This window comes from Pseudophryne corroboree, chromosome 3 (genome assembly GCF_028390025.1).
Source record: "Pseudophryne corroboree isolate aPseCor3 chromosome 3, aPseCor3.hap2, whole genome shotgun sequence".
NCBI classification, from domain to species: Eukaryota; Metazoa; Chordata; class Amphibia; order Anura; family Myobatrachidae; genus Pseudophryne; species Pseudophryne corroboree.
Genome location: NC_086446.1, coordinates 707882181 through 707905153, shown reverse-complemented (window position 1 = coordinate 707905153; position 22973 = coordinate 707882181). Strand labels below are relative to the sequence as shown.

The window sequence follows — 22973 nt, the reverse complement described above, 5'->3', positions numbered from 1 at the left end:
TGTACTGTAGTATACTGGTCACCACAATGCAGCACAGATACTGAGCACTGATATTAATCTGATATTGAGCTTTCCAATCAGAGAACGTAGCCACGTCCTCTCGCTCTCTCGACAATGCACGAGTGAAAATGGCGGCGACGCGCGGCTCTTTATATGGAATCCGAATCTCGCGAGAATCCGACTGCGTGATGATGACGTTTTGGATGATGACGTTTTCCCCCGTTCGGGTTTTCCGAGTCAGACGGGAAGAACCGAGGCTGCCTCGGACCCGTGTAAACCACGTGAAGTTCGGGGGGGTTCGGTTCTCGGAGAACCGAACCCGCTCATCTCTAATTAATTTATTAAATAAAAACAGCCCCACACCACCTCATTTATCAATTTATTATTCACAAAAAGTCAGAGTTCACATCCTCTTCATTCTGTATAGCATCCCCTAGCAAGCTGGCTGGGACCTGTAGTCCACCTGTAAAAAACAATGGGGGTAATTCAGATCTGATCACAGCAGCAAATTTGTTAGCTAATGGGCAAAACCATGTGCACTGCAGAGGGGGCAGATATAACATGTGCAGAGAGAGTTAGATTTTGGTGGGTTATTTTGTTTCTGTGCAGGGTAAATACTGGCTGCTTTAATTTTTACACTGTGATTTAGATTTCAGTTTGAACACACCCCACCCAAATCTAATTTTCTCTGCACATGCATCACCTGCCTCACCTGCAGTGCAACATGGTTTTACCCATTAGCTAACAAATTTGCTGCTACGATCAGATCTGAATTACCCCAATATTATTTTTCATTTTACCATTACCTTCGTATTTAAAACCCTGGGGGAGCAATACAAAGAAGAGCGTTCTGCCAAGGGCTGGTTTCCATGAGGAGAAGGAACTCCATATTTTGGAGGGGTCCCATTTCCCTAGGGATTTAACCCTGTACTGACCAGTTGGGCGCTGGTTGCTGCTATGGCAGGGATACCCCACACAGTGTGTGTTTCTGCTATATTGGCAACCGTCCTAGCTGGTTCAGTCTAGTGCTGGTTATTGGAAAATATGGGGGGACCCTGAAAGGTGAGGCATAGAAATTCATTACTGGCTGATTTGCAACAAATATAGGACATCTTGGACTCATGATAGAAAGACCTCTGGCTCACCGAATAAATACTATGGACCTTATTCAGCTTCAGCAAAACTGCAACTGCTAGCATTCGCATTCTGGCGGCCGCCAAGCACAGGGCAAGGCCACCCAGCATGCTAATAGCGCCAGAGTTGATATCTGTGAAGCCCCTTGCCTGTACAGCCTAGCTGTGACGGCAGGCGCTGTACGGCCATCTTACCTGTCACATTGGCTGCGTGTGACATCACGCTGATCCCCTGAAAACAGACTGGAACACACCCATGTTCCTGTCGCCACACCCCAAAATGGCGCTATGCTGCCCCCGACCACCCTAAGAACGCCTCTGTCAGTCAATCAGGCAGAGGCGTTTGCATCACTGCGATGCGATCGCATTGCTTGGCCTGTGCATGCTCAGAACGGGCCCTGCGCGTGTGCACTGGGCAGAAAATCGTCATAATGCAATCGCATTGCAGGTGCAATGCGAGCTGAATAAGGCTCTATATCCAGGTGGCTGGGATGCAGGCGGTCACATGACTGTGCGTGGAATCACAACATTGAAGATTTCGTCATCAGAGGGGGTATTTTTACCCACTCCCCTGTCTCCTACCCTAGCCGTCCGGGAGGCGGCAGCTAGGGCTAACCCTCCGGGGGGGTGTCAGCTATGGATAACACAAGGGGATGGGGGGTGGCACCTAGAGCTAACTCCCCCACAGTGCCTAACCCTAATGCCCCCTAGAGTCTAATCCTAACACCCCCCCAGCCCTAACCCCACCCCGATACTCACCTTCGGGATGACGGCTTTCAGTGATCTAGCGCGGGTCTCCTGAGTAGTGTCGAGATTCCTGCATCGGTTACATAACTGCCGGCATCCCTAAACGCATCCCTTGCCCACTTTATCAGTGTTGTATAATATGATCTATTAATAATGTTTTGTGTTCTCTTACAGGCTCACAGCCTTAGTAATAAAGGCTTTCAGCAGTGCTCAGGACTTTATCTACATAGATGGTATTCATGTTCAGCATGCTGTGACATGGTTCAACAAACGACAGTTACCCAATGGCTGTTTTGGAGGAGAAGAGTATTACTTTAACAATGAGTTACAGGTGTGCACAGATTTATTACATCTTTCACTTGGATTTTCATTGTTCTGATTGCATTAAAATATGTTGCATAATCCACAATGGACTGTCCCGGTGTCCCACTCGCGGGCCACAGGGGGGGGGGGGGGGGGGGGGGGGCAGTTGGGAGACTTCTCTGTCACTCGCTGCTCTGGGGGCTGGGGGCATGCCAGCAGCTCAAAGGGCACTTGGCATGCCCCCTTAGTGATGAAAAATGGGGCGTGGCTAGCAATCGAGACACCCCCGCAAAGCCACGCACCTTTACTATAGGCCAGGCTTCCTTTCAGGTGCGACGCAACTTTGCCAGTGAGTCCCTCTTCTGCATCTTCCGATGTTGGGACGTCTGTTTGTATCTATTTAACAGACAGAGAGGAGGGGGGTGCAAATCCCCACCCCTAAATTCCCTTCCGCACACTGAAAATTACCTGTAACTATCCCTGAACCTATCTGGTAATAAAATTCAGAGAATTAGTCACAAATGTTTGCAAACACATGTTTAGCTGCTGGCCAAGTCACGGCTTCTCCGATACAGAAGTCCTAACCTACATAATAGCAGTGCCCACATAGGGCCATGTAATTTGTCACAGTAGGCCTCATGATAAAGACTATTACTAAAACACTTCCAGACAGAGAGCTAACTTACCCAGGAGCCACCCCCAGGATCTCCCATTGGCACTACAAGGAACAGCATGCCTTCCAAATGCTGCTCCCATTCAATGCCTCTTGCACACAAGCAGACAAACAATTTGGCAGTTGCTCAATCATACCTGGAGATAATTATATATCAGGTGCTGGAAGGGGGAGGGGTCACAGACAAACAACAGACATAGAGGAGGGGGGTGCAAATCCCCACCCCTAAATTCCCTTCCGCACACTGAAAATTACCTGTAACCATCCCTGAACCTATCTGGTAATAAAATTCAGAGAATTAGTCACAAATGTTTGCAAACACAGGTTTAGCTGCTGGCCAAGTCACGGCTTCTCCGATACAGCAGTCCTAACCTACATAATAGCAGTGCCCACATAGGGCCATGTAATTTGTCACAGTAGGCCTCATGATAAAGACTATTACTAAAACACTTCCAGACAGAGAGCTAACTTACCCAGGAGCCACCCCCAGGATCTCCCATTGGCACTACAAGGAACAGCATGCCTTCCAAATGCTGCTCCCATTCAATGCCTCTTGCACACAAGCAGACAAACAATTTGGCAGTTGCTCAATCATACCTGGAGATAATTATATATCAGGTGCTGGAAGGGGGAGGGGTCACAAACAAACAACAGACATAGAGGAGGGGGGTGCAAATCCCCACCCCTAAATTCCCTTCCGCACACTGAAAATTACCTGTAACCATCCCTGAACCTATCTGGTAATAAAATTCAGAGAATTAGTCACAAATGTTTGCAAACACATGTTTAGCTGCTGGCCAAGTCACGGCTTCTCCGATACAGCAGTCCTAACCTACATAATAGCAGTGCCCACATAGGGCCATGTAATTTGTCACAGTAGGCCTCATGATAAAGACTATTACTAAAACACTTCCAGACAGAGAGCTAACTTACTCAGGAGCCACCCCCAGGATCTCCCATTGGCACTACAAGGAACAGCATGCCTTCCAAATGCTACTCCCATTCAATGCCTCTTGCACACAAGCAGACAAACAATTTGGCAGTTGCTCAATCATACCTGGAGATAATTATATATCAGGTGCTGGAAGGGGGAGGGGTCACAGACAAACAACAGACAGAGAGGAGGGGGGTGCAAATCCCCACCCCTAAATTCCCTTCCGCACACTGAAAATTACCTGTAACTATCCCTGAACCTATCTGGTAATAAAATTCAGAGAATTAGTCACAAATGTTTGCAAACACATGTTTAGCTGCTGGCCACGTCACGGCTTCTCCGATACAGCAGTCCTAACCTACATAATAGCAGTGCCCACATAGGGCCATGTAATTTGTCACAGTAGGCCTCATGATAAAGACTATTACTAAAACACTTCCAGACAGAGAGCTAACTTACCCAGGAGCCACCCACAGGATCTCCTATTGGCACTACAAGGAACAGCATGCCTTCCAAATGCTGCTCCCATTCAATGCCTCTTGCACACAAGCAGACAAACAATTTGGCAGTTGCTCAATCATACCAGGAGATAATTATATATCAGGTGCTGGAAGGGGGAGGGGTCACAGACAAACAACAGACAGAGAGGAGGGTGGTGCAAATCCCCACCCCTAAATTTAATCTATCTATTTAAGCAAGTTCATATATTAGAGGCAAATACAGTGCCATAATAGGGCTGAAGTCATCAATTCCTGAAGATGCTCTGATTGGCTGTACAAACTGCAATGTGCGCTCTGTATGGTGGCACCGTTCGCACATCCCTAGTTACGACCCTGGCAAAAGTAACATTTCTCCATGGGGTTATCTGAATGCTTGATTTAGGAATAAAGCAAACTAAAACTGCTGCTCTGAGCCTAAAACACACACATTTATGTTATACAGACATAGCAAGTGTGGTTGAGTCCCAAAGTGTTGATTACTCATGAAGTTTTATCTAATAAGATTAGGGTAAAAATAATTAAAAAAGGTTCAATTGCTTTTTCTCACACTATAAATAACATTTGACCTGCAGTGAAGTTAGGTTTATAAATGTGGGTACATACTGCTCATGCAGCAATTTATGTCCTGAGGCACGCATTGCCTATATAAAAAATTGATGAAGGCGCACTTTTGCTGATACTGTAGATTGGGGTTGGGTATGGGTGACTGGCGGTTGGGATACGGCCAGTCACCATACCACCACCGGGATCCCGGTGGTTAGATTTCCGTCCGGGGGGGGTGGGGTGGCAACGAAGCCCCTTGCAGGCTCGCTGCGCTTTCCACAGATTCTATTCTCACTCTATGGGTGTCGTGGATTGTCGGGCTTTCCACCGGGCGGGATTCCGGTGTTGGTATAGTGACGCCAGCCACATAACCGCATTCCGTAGATTGTATAAGACTGCAGGAAAGAGTCTTTCTCATGGGAAAAAAAGTGTTATTATAAGCCCAATACACAATGCTGGTGGTTGTAGGTTCCAACATATTAGGTAAACAACGAGAGACGGTGGCTACAGTTGTGTATTAGCAGGGTGGGTTCTAGACCACGTGAAGCCCAGGGTGAGAATTTCCATCGGTGCCCGCCCCCACACACACACCCATAGTCTGACTCACTTACACATATACAGTATGCACTTGCTGCTGCCATAGCTTCACACACTCACACACTCTGTCCCCATAGTTTTGCACACACATGCTGTCCCCAAAGCCTCACACACACATATGCTGCCCCCATACACATGCTGCCCCCATACACATGCTGCCCCCATAGCCTCACACACACATACACACGCTGCCCTTATAGTCTCACACACCCTGCCCCCATAGTCTCACACGCACGCTGTCCCCATAGACTCACACACACGCTGTCCCCATAGACTCACACACACACACACAGACACGCTGCCCTCATAGTCTCACACACACACGCTGCCCCCATAGACTCACACACGTTGCCCACATAGCCTCACACACACACACATGCTGCCCCCAGAGTCTCACACACGCATGCTGTCCCCATAGCCTCACACACATGCTGCCCCCATAGACACACACACGCGCTGCCCTCATAGTCTCACACACACAAGCACTGCCCCCATAGCCTCACACACACAAGCTGCCCCCATAGCCTCACACACACACAAGCTGCCCCCATAGCCTCACACACACACCGCTGCCCCCATAACCTCACACACACACCGCTGCCCCCATGGCCTCACACGCATGCGCTGCCCCCATAGCCTCACACACACACGCGCTGCACAAATAGCCTCATACACACATGCTGCCCCCATAGCCTCACACACACATGCTGCCCTCATAGCCCCACACACATGCGCTGCCCTCATAGCCCCACACACACGCACTGCCCCTATAGCTTCACACACATGCTGCCCTAATAGTCTCACACACACACTGTCCTAATAGTCTCACACACACTGTCCTAATAGCTTCACTCACACGCCCTGCCCCCATAACTCACACGCACTGTCCCCTTAGCCTCACACACACACTGTTCCCATAGTCTCACACACACACTGTCCCCATAGCCTCACACACACACACGCTGCCCCCATAGCCTCACACACGCTGCCCTCATACAATAGTCTCACACACACACACTGTCCTCATAGCCCAATACACATGTGCTGCCCCATAGCCCCCACACACATGCGGCCCCCATAGCCTCACACACACAGAGAAGAGGGCAGAATGTGGAGAATAATACTTAACTGGAGAATGGGGCGGAGCCTAATTACTCATTTCTCTGACAACCACATCATTCAGCCCCACCCCCTATGCAGATATGTGTCAACCGCAACAATTTTCAACACAAGTGGGCGGGGCCCCCATCACTGCCCACCTGCTTCTCTCTGGGCATCTCTCGGAGAGGAGATTTTCAATGTAGGTAAGTACAGTATGCCACAGATGATTTGTTTTGTCCATGTCTGTTGTGGTTCTGAATTTGTGGGAAATGGTTTTCAAAGCAGCTACTATATTTTATATGCATGGCACAAATGTTCTGAAGTCATAACTGGACAATAATCTTAGTATAACCCCATATTATTCTCGAGAATTGAAAGTAGTCCTTTATAATCATGTAGAAACACTTTCAGTGATAGAGTAAACTATCTACAAGACTCAATTGCTGTCTGACATCTGTCTGCTTTTTTCAATCTTTTTCATGAGTCAGAAAGATAAAGTGACGCGAGCTGCCTACGTGCTCATCTCACTGCTGGAGCATCCCCAGGCCTACAGCGTAAGTTATCTTATTGCGTTCTGTTTATTCTGCTCCTTATTGTATTAGACTAAGCTAAGGACACCTGAATTGTTCATATGTCAACCATGGACTTAGAACAAAGGGGTCAATGTTACACTAATTTCCCTGGAAATGTAAAATGTGAAGAGGTACAGTATATGTTCCCCTTATTCTCATACAGTATACAAAAAAAGCAGGTGGATGTCTTGCAGCAAAGTGCCGGCTCTTCTGCAGTGACAGGAGCCGAGTGCTGCAGTGTGATAAACCTCTGCAGCACTCGGCTCCTGTCACAGGTAAGGAGCCGGCACTGCACGCTCCCCAGTCTCCGTCTCCGGGTAAGCTGGACAAGCCCCCAGAGTGAAGAAGAGGAGATCTGCAAGGCCATGCCCCTTTAAATTAGGCCACACCCCCTTTCCGGGCGTCCGCTGCACCAGCGGGGTGAGTGGGGGGGGTGTAGTAATGCAGAGCGCACACCACCAGTGACGCCTCTGGGTACCTGGGGTGAGCCTATGTACATGTTTATGAAGCAATAAAAGCACCAGTGTGCAGTGCACTGGTAGAATTAAAACTAGTGATGAGCGGGTTCGGATCCTCGGAATCCGGACCCCCCAAACTTCACCCATTTTACACGCGTCCGAGGCATACTCGGATCCTCCCGCCTTGCTCGGTTAACCCGAGCTCCCCCGAACGTCATCATCCCGCTGTCGGATTCTCGCGAGATTCGGATTCTATATAAGGAGCCGCGCGTCACCGCCATTTTTCAATCGTGCATTGGAAATGATAGTGAGAGGACGTGGCTGGCGTCCTCTCACTTTGTTTCAGGGGGCTGCAGTGCAAATATCTTTATTCTGGGGACCAGCAGTATTATAGGAGGAGTACAGTGCAGAGTTTTGCTGACCAGTGACCACCAGTATTATACGTTCTCTGCCTGAAAAACGCTCCATATCTGTGCTCAGTGTGCTGCTTATATCTGTGCTCACACTGCTGTATTGTGGGGACTGGGGACCACCAGTATGTTATATAGGAGTACAATGCAGAGTTTTGCTGACCAGTGACCACCAGTATTATACGTTCTCTGCCTGAAAAACGCTCCATATCTGTGCTCAGTGTGCTGCATATATCTGTGCTCACACTGCTTTATTGTGGGGACTGGGGACCACCAGTATATTATATAGGAGGAGTACAGTGCAGTGTTTTGCTGACCAGTGACCACCAGTATTATACTTTCTCTCCTCTGCCTGAAAAACGCTCCATATCTGTGCTCAGTGTGCTGCATATATCTGTGCTCACACTGCTTTATTGTGGGGACTGTTGACCACCAGTATATTATATAGGAGGAGTACAGTGCAGAGTTTTGCTGACCAGTGACCACCAGTATTATACGTTCTCTCCTCTGCCTGAAAAACGCTCCATATCTGTGCTCAGTTTGCTGCATATATCTGTGCTCACACTGCTTTATTGTGGGGACTGGGGACCACCAGTATATTATACAGGAGGAGTACAGTGCAGTGTTTTGCTGACCAGTGACCACCAGTATTATACTTTCTCTCCTCTGCCTGAAAAACGCTCCATATCTGTGCTCAGTGTGCTGCATATATCTGTGCTCACACTGCTTTATTGTGGGGACTGGGGACCACCAGTATATTATATAGGAGGAGTACAGTACAGAGTTTTGCTGACCAGTGACCACCAGTATTATACGTTCTCTCCTCTGCCTGAAAAACGCTCCATATCTGTGCTCAGTTTGCTGCATATATCTGTGCTCACACTGCTTTATTGTGGGGACTGGGGACCACCAGTATATTATATAGGAGGAGTACAGTGCAGAGTTTTGCTGACCAGTGACCACCAGTATTATACGTTCTCTGCCTGAAAAATGCTCCATATCTGTGCTCAGTGTGCTGCATATATGGTGTTTGTGTCGGCCACTTGGGTCGCTTAGCTTAGTCACACAGCTACCTCATTGCGCCTCTTTTTTTCTTTGCATCATGTGCTGTTTGGGGACAATTTTTTTAATCTGCCATCCTGTCTGACACTGCAGTGCCACTCCTAGATGGGCCAGGTGTTTGTGTCGGCCACTTGGGTCACTTAGCTTAGTCACACAGCTACCTCATTGTGCCTCTTTTTTTCTTTAATTTTTCTTTGCATCATGTGCTGGTTGGGGACTATTTTTTGAAGTGCCATCCTGTCTGACACTGCAGTGCCACTCCTAGATGGGCCAGGTGTTTCTGTCGGCCACTTGGGTCGCTTAGCTTAGTCACACAGCTACCTCATTGTGCCTCTTTTTTTCTTTGCATCATGTGCTGTTTGGGGACAATTTTTTTAATCTGCCATCCTGTCTGACACTGCAGTGCCACTCCTAGATGGGCCAGGTGTTTGTGTCGGCCAGTTGGGTCGCTTAGCTTAGTCATCCAGCGACCTCGGTGCAAATTTTAGGACTAAAAATAATATTGTGAGGTGTGAGGTGTTCAGAATAGACTGGAAATGAGTGGAAATTATGGTTATTGAGTTTAATAATACTATGGGATCAAAATGACCCCCAAATTCTATGATTTAAGCTGTTTTTGAGGGTTTTTTGTAAAAAAAACACCCGAATCCAAAACACACCTGAATCCGACAAAAAAATTTCAGGGAGGTTTTGCCAAAACGCGTCCGAATCCAAAACACGGCCGCGGAACCGAATCCAAAACACAAAACCCGAAAAATGTCCGGTGCACATCACTAATTAAAACCCATAATTTTCAAGGGCTTCAAGGTCTGAAAAGTGTGGTTATTTATGGTGGTCCCATTTCCAGCATTAAAGTTAATGCACAGTCATGGATTTCCTACATTGGCATGTGCGCAGTATGCACACAATCGACGAGTTCCCTATGCATTTCCACTAGGGATGTGCAGCTGGCATTTTTTGGGTTTTGTGTTGTGGTTTTGGATTCGGTTCCACGGTCGTGTTTTGGATTCGGACGCGTTTTGGCAAAACCTCCCTTTCAAATTTTTGTCGGATTCGGGTGCGTTTTGGATTCGGGTGTTTTTTTCAAAAACCCCTCAAAAACAGCTTAAATCATAGAATTTGGGGGTAATTTTGATCCTATAGTATTATTAACCTCAATAACAATAATTTCCACTCATTTCCAGTCTATTCTGAACACCTCACAATATTATTTTTAGTCCTAAAATTTGCACCAAGGTCACTGGATGACTAAGCTAAGCGACCCAAGTGGGCGGCACAAACACCTGGCCCATCTAGGAGTGGCACTGCAGTGTCAGACAGGATGGCACTTAAAATAATAGTCCCCAAACAGCACATGGTGTAAAGATAAAAAAAAAAAAGAGGTGCAAGATGGAATTGTCCTTGGGTCCTCCCACCCGCCCTTATGTTGTATAAACAGGACATGCACACTTTAACAAACCCATCATTTCAGCTACAGGGTCTGCCACACGACTGTGGCTGAAATGATTGGTTGGTTTGGGCCCCCACCAAAAAAGAAGCAATCAATCTCTCCTTGCACAAACTGGCTCTACAGAGGCAAGATGTCCACCGGCACCTCCTCCTCATCGTCCGATTCCTCATCCCTTTCACTGTGTACATCCCCCTCACAGAGTATTAATTCGTTCCCACTGGAATCCACCATCACAGGTCCCTGTGTACTTTCTGGAGGCAATTGCTTCTAAATGTCTTCACAGAGGAATTTATTATAATTCATTTTGATGACCATCATCTTCTCCACATTTTATGGTAGTAACCTCCTACGCCGATCGCTGACAAGGTTACTGGCTGCACCAAACACTCTTTCAGAGTACACACTGGAGGGGGGGGGCAACTTAGGTAAAATAAAGCCAGTTTGTGCAAGGGGCTCCAAATTGCCTCTTCTTCCTGCCAGTATACATACAGACTGTCTGACATGCCTACTTGGATGCTGTCACTCATATAATCCTCCACCATTCTTTCAATGGTGACAGAATCATATGCAGTGACAGTAGATGACATGTCAGTAATCGTTGGCAGGTCCTTCAGTCCGGACCAGATGTCAGCTATCGCTCCTGACTGCCCTGCATCACCGCCAGCGGGTGGTTTTGGAAATTTTATCCTTTTCCTGGCAGCTCCAGTGGTGGGAGAAAATGAAGGAGGAGCTGTTGGCGGGTCACGTTCCGCTTGACTTGACAAGTGTCTCACCGGCAGGTCTTTGAACATCTGCAGACTTGTGTCTGCCGGAAAGAGAGATACAATGTAGGCTTTAAACCTAGGATTGAGCACGGTGGCCAAAATGTAGTGCTCTGATTTCAACAGATTGACCACCTGTGAATCCTGGTTAAGCGAATGAAGGGCTCCACCCACAAGTCCCACATGCCTAGCGGAATCGCTCCGTTTTAGCTCCTCCTTCAATCTCTACAGCTGCTTCTGCAAAAGCCTGATGAGGGGAATGACCTGACTTAGGCTGGCAGTGTCTGAACTGACTTCACGTGTGGCAAGTTCAAAGGGTTGGAGAACCTTGCACAACGTTGAAATCATTCTCCACTGCACTTGAGTCAGTTGCATTCCCCCTCCTTTGCCTATATCGTAGGCAGATGTATAGGCTTGAATGGCCTTTTGCTGCTCCTCCATCCTCTGAAGCATATAGAGGGTTGAATTCCACCTCGTTACCACCTCTTGCTTCAGCTGATGACAGGGCATGTTCAGGAGTGTTTGCTGGTGCTCCAGTCTTCGGCACGCAGTGGCTGAATGCCAAAAGTGGCCCGCAATTCTTCGGGCCACCGACAACATCTCCGTTATGCCCCTGTCGTTTTTTTTTTAAATTCTGCACCACCAAATTCATTGTATGTACAAAACATGGGACGTGCTGCAATTTGCCCACATGTAATGCACGCACAATATTGGTGGCGTTGTCCGATGTCACAAATCCCCAGGAGAGTCCAATTGGGGTAAGCCAATGTGCGATGATGTTCCTCAGTGTCTGTAAGAGGTTGTCAGCTCTGTGCCTCTTATGGAAAGCGGTGATACAAAGCGTAGCCTGCCTAGGAACGAGTTGGCGTTTGCGAGATGCTGCTACTGTTGCTGCTGCTGCTGTTGTTGCTGCGGGAGGCAATACATCTACCCAGTGGGCTGTCACAGTCATATAGTCCTTAGTCTGCCCTGCTCCACTTGTCCACATGTCCGTGGTTAAGTGGACAGTGGGTAAAACTGCATTTTTTAGGACACTGGTGACTCTTTTTCTGACGTCTGTGTACATTCTCGGTATCGCCTGCCTAGAGAAGTGGAACCTAGATGGTATTTGGTACCGAGGACACACTACCTCAAGCAATTCTCTAAGTCCCTGTGAACTAACGGCGGATACCGGACGCACGTCAAACACCATATAGTTGTCAAGGCCTGAGTTATCTGCTTTGCAACAGGATGACTGCTGTGATATTTCATCTACCTCGCAAAGGACTGTTGGACAGTCAATTGCTTACTGGAAGTAGTACAAGTGGTCTTCCGACTTCCCCTCTGGGATGACGATTGACTCCCAGCAGCAACAACGGCAGCGCCAGCAGTAACAACAGCAGCAGTAGGCGTTCCACTCAAGGATCCATCGGAGGAATCCCAGTTAGGAGAGGAATCGTGAGACTTGCCAGTGACATGGCCTGCAGGACTATTGGCGTTCCTGTCTAAGGAGGAAATTGACATTGAGAGAGTTGGTGGTGTGGTTTGCAGGAGCTTGGTTACAAGAGGAAGAAGGGATTTATTTGTCAGTGGACTGCTTCTGCTGTCACCCAAAGTTTTTGAACTTGTCAATGACTTCTGATGAATGCACTCTAGGTGATGTATAAGGGAGGCTGTTCCTAGGTGGTTAACGTCCTTACTCCTACTTATTACAGCTTGACAAAGGCAACACACGGCTTGACACCAGTTGTCCGTATTTCTGTTAAAATAATTCCACACCGAAGAAGTGATTATTTTTGTATTTTGACCACGCATGTCAATAGCCTTATTCATCCCACGGACAACAGGTGTCTTCCCGGGTGCCTGACTTAAACAAACCACCTCACCATCAGAATCCTCCTTGTCAATTTCCTCCTCAGCACCAGCAACACCCATATCCTCATCCTAGTGTACTTCAACAGTGACATCTTCAATTTCAATATCAGGAACTGGACTGTGGGTGTTCCTTCCAGCACTTGCAGGGGGCGTGCAAATGGTGGAAGGAGCCACCTCTTCCCATCCAGTGTTGGGAACGTCAGGCATCGCAACCGACACAATTGGACTCTCCTTGGGGATTTGTGATGTAGAAGAACGCACAGTTCTTTGCTGTGCTTTTGCCAGCTTAACTCTTTTCATTTTTCTAGCAAGAGGATGAGTGCTTCCATCCTCATGTGAAGCTGAACCACTATCCATGAACATAGGCCAAGGCCTCAGCCGTTCCTTGCCACTCCGTGTCATAAATGGCATATTGGCAAGTTTACGCTTCTCCTCAGACGATTTTAATTTAGATTTTTGGGTCATTCTCCTGAACTTTTGTTTTTTGGATTTTACATGCTCTCTACTATGACATTGGGCATCGGCCTTGGCAGACGACGTTGATGGCATTTCATCATCTCTGCCATGACTAGTGGCAGCAGCTTCAGCACTAGGTGGAAGTGGATCTTGATCTTTCCCTATTTTACCCTCCAAATTTTTGTTCTCCATTTTTTAATGTGTGGAATTATATGCCAGTAATATATCTGGAATTAGACGGCAGTAATGTCTGGAATTAGATACCACTAGATAGATACCAGATACCACTGTGACTGTAATGATGATGACCTATGCACAGTGACAGGACACTACCACAGCACCCTACAGCAGCAAGATGCAGCACAAGACACTGGACTTTTAGTAATGTACTGTAGTATACTGGTCACCACAATGCAGCACTCATACTGAGCACAGATATTGAGCACTGATGAGGATACTAGAACTGACACGGAGCAGCAAGATGCAGCAATGGATTATTGTACTAGTATTATATACTGGTCACCACAATGCAGCACTGATACTGAGCACAGATATTGAGCACTGATGAGGATACTAGAACTGACACGGAGCAGCAAGATGCAGCAATGGACTATTGTACTGTAGTAGTATTATATACTGGTCACCACAATGCAGCACTGATACTGAGCACAGATATTGAGCACTGATGAGGATACTAGAACTGACACGGAGCAGCAAGATGCAGCAATGGACTATTGTACTGTAGTATTATATACTGGTCACCACAATGCAGCACTGATACTGAGCACAGATATTGAGCACTGATGAGGATACTAGAACTGACACGGAGCAGCAAGATGCAGCAATGGACTATTGTACTGTAGTATTATATACTGGTCACCACAATGCAGCACTGATACTGAGCACAGATATTGAGCACTGATGAGGATACTAGAAATGACACGGAGCAGCAAGATGCAGCAATGGACTATTGTACTGTAGTAGTATTATATACTGGTCACCACAATGCAGCACTGATACTGAGCACAGATATTGAGCACTGATGAGGATACAAGAACTGACACGGAGCAGCAAGATGCAGCAATGGACTATTGTACTGTAGTATTATATACTGGTCACCACAATGCAGCACTGATACTGAGCACAGATATTGAGCACTGATGAGGATACTAGAACTGACACGGAGCAGCAAGATGCAGCAATGGACTATTGTACTGTAGTATTATATACTGGTCACCACAATGCAGCACTGATACTGAGCACAGATATTGAGCACTGATGAGGATACTAGAACTGACACGGAGCAGCAAGATGCAGCAATGGACTATTGTACTGTAGTAGTATTATATACTGGTCACCACAATGCAGCACTGATACTGAGCACAGATATTGAGCACTGATGAGGATACTAGAACTGACACGGAGCAGCAAGATGCAGCAATGGACTATTGTACTGTAGTATTATATACTGGTCACCACAATGCAGCACTGATACTGAGCACAGATATTGAGCACTGATGAGGATACGAGAACTGACACGGAGCAGCAAGATGCAGCAATGGACAATTGTACTGTAGTAGTATTATATACTGGTCACCACAATGCAGCACTGATACTGAGCACAGATATTGAGCACTGATGAGGATACGAGAACTGACACGGAGCAGCAAGATGCAGCAATGGACTATTGTACTGTAGTAGTATTATATACTGGTCACCACAATGCAGCACTGATACTGAGCACAGATATTGAGCACTGATGAGGATACTAGAACTGACACAGAGCAGCAAGATGCAGCAATGGACTATTGTACTGTAGTATTATATACTGGTCACCACAATGCAGCACTGATACTGAGCACAGATATTGAGCACTGATGAGGATACTAGAACTGACACGGAGCAGCAAGATGCAGCAATGGACTATTGTACTGTAGTATTATATACTGGTCACCACAATGCAGCACTGATACTGAGCACAGATATTGAGCACTGATGAGGATACGAGAACTGACACGGAGCAGCAAGATGCAGCAATGGACTATTGTACTGTAGTATTATTATATACTGGTCACCACAATGCAGCACTGATACTGAGCACAGATATTGAGCACTGATGAGGATACTAGAACTGACACGGAGCAGCAAGATGCAGCAATGGACTATTGTACTGTAGTATTATATACTGGTCACCACAATGCAGCACTGATACTGAGCACAGATATTGAGCACTGATGAGGATACTAGAACTGACATGGAGCAGCAAGATGCAGCGATGGACTATTGTACTGTAGTATTATATACTGGTCACCACAATGCAGCACTGATACTGAGCACAGACATTGAGCACTGATGAGGATACTAGAACTGACACGAAGCAGCAAGATGCAGCAATGGACTATTTTACTGTAGTAGTATTATATACTGGTCACCACAATGCAGCACTGATACTGAGCACAGATATTGAGCACTGATGAGGATACTAGAACTGACACGGAGCAGCAAGATGCAGCAATGCACTATTGTACTGTAGTATTATATACTGGTCACCACAATGCAGCACTGATACTGAGCACAGATATTGAGCACTGATGATGATACTAGAACTGACACGGAGCAGCAAGATGCAGCACTGGACTATTGTACTGTAGTAGTATTATATAATGGTCACCACAATGCAGCACTGATACTGAGCACAGATATTGAGCACTGATGAGGATACTAGAACTGACACTGAGCAGCAAGATGCAGCAATGGACTATTGTACTAGTATTATATACTGGTCACCACAATGCAGCACTGATACGGAGCACAGATATTGAGCACTGATGAGGATACTAGAACTGACACGGAACAGCAAGATGAAGCAATGGACTATTGTACTGTAGTATTATATACTGGTCACCACAATGCAGCACTGATACTGAGCACAGATATTGAGCTGATATTGAGCTTTCCACTCAGAGAACATAGCCACGTCCTCTCCGCTCAATCTACAATGCACGAGTGAAAATGGCAGCGACATGTGGCTCTTTATATGGAATCCAAATCTCGCGAGAATCTGACAGCGGGATGATGACGTTTTGCCTCGTTCGGGTTTTCCGAGTAAGGCGGGAAGAACCGAGGCTGCCTCGGACCCGTGTAAACCACTCATCTCTAATTTCCACTTGTGTCTGACTCAGAGTTAGATTTGGGTGGGTTATATTGTTTCTGTGCAGGCTAAATACTGGCTACTTTATTTTTACACTGCAATTTAGAGTTCAGTTTGGACAAACTCCACCCAAATCTTACTCTCTCTGCACATGTTACATCTGCCCCACCTGCACTGCAACATGGTTTTGCTCAATTGCTAACTTTTTTGGTTTGCTAACAAACCTGAATTAGGCCCTATATTCTGTAGAAAACAATGACAATTCAAGTTATTTAAAATGCTCTATAGAAATATTGTATTTGCACAGCAGCCTTGTCTTAACTTGTTTAACGTCTTAATTAACTTACTACTTATGATTGACAGATTTCTTTATCAGGTTTTTCTTTTTTCTTGGTATATAGAGAGTACGAATGCTTCTGATTGCAAAGAAATTATACCTACTGTATATGCAGATGTGTCACTGTCCACATACACCTTTCCTATATCATGCCATGTATGGCACAGTTTTGCATGCTGTGGACTCAGAGATTTAGCCATACCTTGTGATTTTTCTTCATTTGCTTCTATAATATGCTCTTATGGCAAACCAAAATTGTACACATAGGCAATTGTGCTTGTGATGGAAACAACTGCCCTAATGTTTTACATGTTTTGTCCCTGTTACTGGAAAATATGTTTGATCACCTCTCTTCCTTTACCCACTTTGTCCTTTCTGACAATGTTCTATGTATAGGGAAGCATTGTGGAGAATACATTGAAGTGTTTGAGGAATGGAGCACACAGCGTCACATCTCCCTATACCCAAGCTCTCCTGGCCTATGCCTTCACTCTGTCAGGAGACGGTGACCTAAGGCTGGAGACACTAAAGGCTTTGGAGAAGGCTGCTATTAAGAAAGGTGAGGAGTAACTGAGTATTTATAATGCATCCTTTTTATAAATCAATAATTGACTTTCATTGTTTGTGGCTCAGTTGGGACAGAAAAAGTTTAAGTGAGGAGAGACAGAAAGGCTACAGTCACAGAACCAAGACTGGTTTAAATCAGAATAATGTATATGTGTTAAAGATGTGCACAAAGTCTCTAACATCACGTCATTTTTACATTCCAGAACCCAAAATTTGGATTTAAAATGAAATTCCGAACCCGCGGGAAGATCTAAACCGGGACTCGGTTCAGTTCGGATCTCCTCTGGAGATCCAAACCAGGACTCGGTTTTGGGTGGGTTCGGATTGCTAAATAACCAAACTGCACATCTCTAATATGTGTGGATATGGTTTGATGGCGGTTGGAAGTTAGTAAACTATGGTCTGAAAAAGGACTAATATAGTGTTGCTAGCAAAACTCCAATATTTAAGTTACATAAGATAATTGTCCCATGATGTTTAGTAGTATTAGTATTCATTTCTTGTATTATTCCTATTTTCATTGTATATCTCAAAATAGATGGATTTAAGCATTGGCAAGGAAACGTGAATTATCATGAAGGCATTGAGACAACATCCTATGCTATTATGGCTTTGCTTTCTAAAAAAACAGTAACCCAGAGAGATCTTGAGGAGAGCGCAGATATCGTCCGTTGGCTTTTGACAAAACAATCACCATGGGGAGGATTCGGCTCCTCTCAGGTTACACTTCCTGTTTATGATAAATGCCAAATCTATCTTCACATGAACATTGGTAGGACCAAATCATCACATTATGTTCCATTTCATATTATTCCATACAGAAGGGCCTCCATTTCATATTATGCCATACAGAAGGGCCTCCATTTCATATTATGCCATACAGAAGGGCCTCCATTTCATATTATGCCATACAGCCTGAGCTAGTTACTGTCATTATGAGTGAATTATTAGCATGGGAGTCCCACCAAAAAAGCCACAAAATCAGTGCCAGGCTATGAGTGACTGGACTGGTCCCATTATATCAGGGAAACCCATGTTGTGGGAACCCCCTGTCATATTGATCCCCGTAGTTGGTAGTTTGCCCAACTACAAGTGCCAGCATGCTCTGGCATCCAGTGCAGACTGGATTTGTAGCTGTAGTGCCACAAAAACAATACTGAAAAAAAAAACACACACACATGGTAAAATCCTTTATTTAACTAAGAACTCCAACAATGCTTTGTTCATCAGTTTATTAATCATCTAAATCCACTGGGATCCTTGTCTTTCTTCCAGATTTTTATCCGAATGGAATAAAATATAAAACACATTGAGGCCTGTCATTAACTAAGCAATAAAGAATGGCTTTGTTGATTGGTTGGTGCATACTAACTGACTAGTTAGTATCCAAAAGATCATAGGTTCTCAAACTCTGTCCTCAGAACCCCAAACAGTTCGTGTTTTCCTAGTCTCCTCTCAGAAGTAAAAGTGAAATAATTAGCTCCACCTGTGGATCTTTAAAATGTGTCAGTGAGTAAAGAGGACACCTGTGTACCTGCTGGGTGACCTGGAATATGGGACCTGTTTGGGGTCCTGAGGACCGAGTTTGAGAACCACTGGATTAGACTACATGTGAGACCTTGGTACAAGTAACCTCATTAATTTAATGGTGTAGAAGTAAATGGTCCCAAGTTAATTGATTGGCAGAATTATTATAAATATTGAATCAACCAACACAGGGGCTGCTTCTGAGTGTAGCACAAAGTTTGTGTAGTAGCGGGCAGGCATGGAATCTTGCTTTTCTACCTTATGCTAATATGAGAATACATAGAGCTAATGCAGGGGTGTTTGTGTTTCTGCATGCAGAAACCTGTGCAACCACAAATATCATCATTGGCAATGGTGCTTGCACCAGCCCCATGCTAGGTGCAAGACATCCACCTGAAACCGGGCTTACTTTTCCATTACGCACGGCTCAGAATATACCGTAGCTTTACATACATGCCCACTACATTCCCATGACACTCTCACAAGTCAGGGTGAATCTGTCTTCTTGCTTTGTTGCCGCACAGAAAAAAGGGAAAATGCAGGTGCACACTCCAAACACCAAGAACACTGGCAATTAGAACAATCGTAACAAACTCTGTAATTTAGCATCGAGTAAAATTGAGATTATTAGCATAATTTTTGGCCAAAATAGGTGATGAGGTCACCTCGCCGTGGTAGGTGGGACAACACTTTTGGCCAAAAATGATGCTAAGAAACTAAGGGGGTCTTTCCGACCTGTTCGCACGCAGCGGTTCTTCGCTGCGGTGCGAATGGTCGGAAATGCGCATGCGTGGCGGTTGCTTTGCGCACGCGCATCATTGCTTGGCAACAGTCGTTGCCAGGCAACGCCGCCGCCAACAACAAATGTGATCGCAGCGGCGATTGCAAGAAGATGGACAGGCGGGAGGCGTTCCGGGGCGGATACTCACCGTTTCCAGTCATTTTCGGGGAGTGGCAAGAGAAACGCAGGCGTGTCCAGGAGAACGGAGGGTGGATGTCTGACGTCAAAGCGGGGACCTGCATCGCTGGATCCGTCGCACTGGGTAAGTAGCTGCAGGGCTGGTCTTGTTTTGTGTGAATCTTTTTTAGCAACAACAGGGCTGCACAAGCGTTCGCAGCCCTGCTATGCTACAATACACTCCCCCATAGGTGGAGATTAGTTGATCGCACCAGCAGCAAAAAGTTGCTTGGTGCGATCAACTCGGAATGAGGGCCTATATCTGACTCCATGTTAAATTGCACAGTTTATTATTATTATTATTATTATTATTATTATTCTGATTGCCAGTGTTCATGGTGTTTGGAGTGTACATGTGCATTTTCCCTTTTTTCTGTGTGGCACTACGAGTCTCATCATGATAGCACCTCTTATTATGTTAAAAATGAGGGTGTACAGTGCAGCCTCTCCTCCCCCATATATTGCTTTGTTACAAATCTAAAATGCCCAGTTTCTTGTAAGACAGATCCAAGCAAGTTCCGTAACACTCAGAATAGGACGGAGATAGGCAGAAATATGTAATATCACATCTGTGCATGTGCTGTATGCAAAAACTTGCCATTTGCATCTGTGCAAAGAGATACGTCTGAAAATCATCCCTATAAAGTGAACAGTATTGAAGGGTAGTAGACTTGGAACTACTAACCTGCCATTCCAAGATTAAATAAATCCTTATTCTTTTATGCTCTATTCACTGCATCTTCAATTATGGTCTAAATAATTACTATTGAACATTAGACGTACAAATCACATTACTTGTCAGTGGAACCTCTGTTTTATGGTATGCGGTCTCTAGGTCAACCACACTTAGGTCGACCACTATTGGTCGACATGCATTAGGTCGACGTGGTCTATAGGTCAACATGGTCACTATGTCGACTTGTACTAGGTCGACATGGAAAAAGGTCGACATGAGGGTTTTTTTTTGGTTTTTTTTTTTTGAACTTTTTCATACTTTACGATCCACGTGGACTACGATTGGGAATAGTAACCTGTGCCGAGCGAGGGGACACGGTGCACTAATTGGCGCTCCCGGTCACTTTACGAAGAAAACGACACCAATGTTTTAAATAAAACCTCATGTCGACCTTTTTCCATGTTGACTTTGTTCATGTTGACCTAAAGACTGTGTCGACCAATTTCAGGTGTCAGCCTAGTCACTGTCGACCTAAGTGTGGTCGACCCTATGATCCACACCCATGTTTTATGATATGATCTCTTTTGTTTTATAGGACACTACAGTAGCTCTTCAAGCTCTGGCTAAATATGCCCAGGCCATGCACCATAAGAAGGGAGATGCAACAGTGACAATTGAGTCAAAGTCAGGGTTTCATAAAGAGATTCATGTAGATAAAAGTAACAGCCTTCTCCTACAAACAGTAGACCTGCCAGAGTTCCCTGGAGAATACACAGTGACTGTCACAGGAAATGGATATGTCTATGTACAAGTAAGTAGAACAATGTTTTTCAGAACATTCATAAATGTATTTCTCATATCTTTCTATAAAAATGTGTTAAGGAACTGGCAAGGAAGAGGTTTCATAATCATTTTAGTAATAATTTGTCTTTTACAAATTATTTTTTAAAGATAGTCAGCAGTTAGAAAGACATACTCGTAGTGTGGATAGAATGGTGGCACACTGGTTAGCATTGCTGCCTCCCAGTGCTGTGATAATGGGTTTTGATCTGATCACAGCCCGGTCTGTTTGCAGTTTGTGTGGGTGGTCTTGTTTGTGTGGGTTTCCTCCAAACAAATACTAATAGGTTAATTGCCATCTGACAAAGTAAACTCCAGTGTGTATTTGGAAACTTAGTGATCAATTGGGGTCATTCCGAGTTGTTCGCTCGTTGCCGATTTTCGCAACGCAGCGATTAGGTGGAAAATGCGCATGGTACGCAGCGCGCATGCGCTTAGTTATTTAACTAAGAACTTGGTAGGTTTACACAAGCTCGAGCGAAGTTTTTTCAACGCTCGAGTGATCGTAGTGTGATTGACAGGAAGAGGGTGTTTCTGGGCGGCAACTCGGCGTTTTCACGGCGTTTGCTAAAAAACGCAGGCTTGCATAGGTAAAACGCGGGAGTGGCTGGAGAAACGGGGGAGTGGCTGGCCGAACGCAGGGCGTGTTTGTGACGTCAAACCAGGAACTAAACGGACTGAGCTGATCGCAAATCTGTGAGTAGGTCTGGAGCTACTCAGAAACTGCAAAGAAATATGTAACAGCAAATCTGCTATCCTTTCATTTACAATTCTGCTAAGATACACTCCCAGAGGGCGGCGGCCTAGTGTGTGCAATGCTGCTAAAAGCAGCTAACGTGTGAACAACTCGGAATAAGGGCCTATGTACTAAGCCAGCGGTGGCCAACCTGTGGCTCTTGAGCTACATGTGGCTCTTTCTTTACTCAAATGTGGCTCCCAACACTCAAAGTCACGTGACCACAACAGATACAGAAACCGCTGCACTCCAGCCAGACACGCAGCAACACTACAGGGACTGAAAACTGAGGGAGCCAAATACTATAGGTGAGACATCCACTGGCAAATAGAGGACACATAAGGGGCTGCTGCAATCACGGGCTTGGCAACCTTTAGCCTGGGGGGCAGACTCAAGCAAGCGGCCCCATTTTTTATAGGGAATCATCAGTCAAGTGGCCCTGGAACACTTACAGTATATTGCACTGGCCCAGGGGTCAGATGGCACCTTGTATTTTATGTTGGATCTGGCTTTAAAATGTATCTTATGCTGGATCTGGCTTTTTCAATGTATTTTATACCAGGGGTGTGTCCTAGCTGGCATAAAGCCACACCCCATTTTTGCACACGTGCCTTCGGCTCGATGTCG

At 45.7% G+C, this 22973-nt stretch overlaps 1 protein-coding gene across 1 annotated transcript in view; it reads left to right on the top strand.

Moving 5' to 3' along the window:
* The window catches only part of LOC135056663 (alpha-2-macroglobulin-like), a 516386-nt gene that overhangs the window by 356909 nt on the left and 136504 nt on the right, over window positions 1–22973 (top strand). The window contains exons 26-30 of the mRNA XM_063962107.1: window positions 2055–2211; window positions 7020–7085; window positions 17439–17601; window positions 18148–18329; window positions 21366–21581. Of these exons, the coding sequence (XP_063818177.1) occupies window positions 2055–2211; window positions 7020–7085; window positions 17439–17601; window positions 18148–18329; window positions 21366–21581 (784 nt within the window). The remainder of the gene's footprint in view (window positions 1–2054; window positions 2212–7019; window positions 7086–17438; window positions 17602–18147; window positions 18330–21365; window positions 21582–22973) is intronic.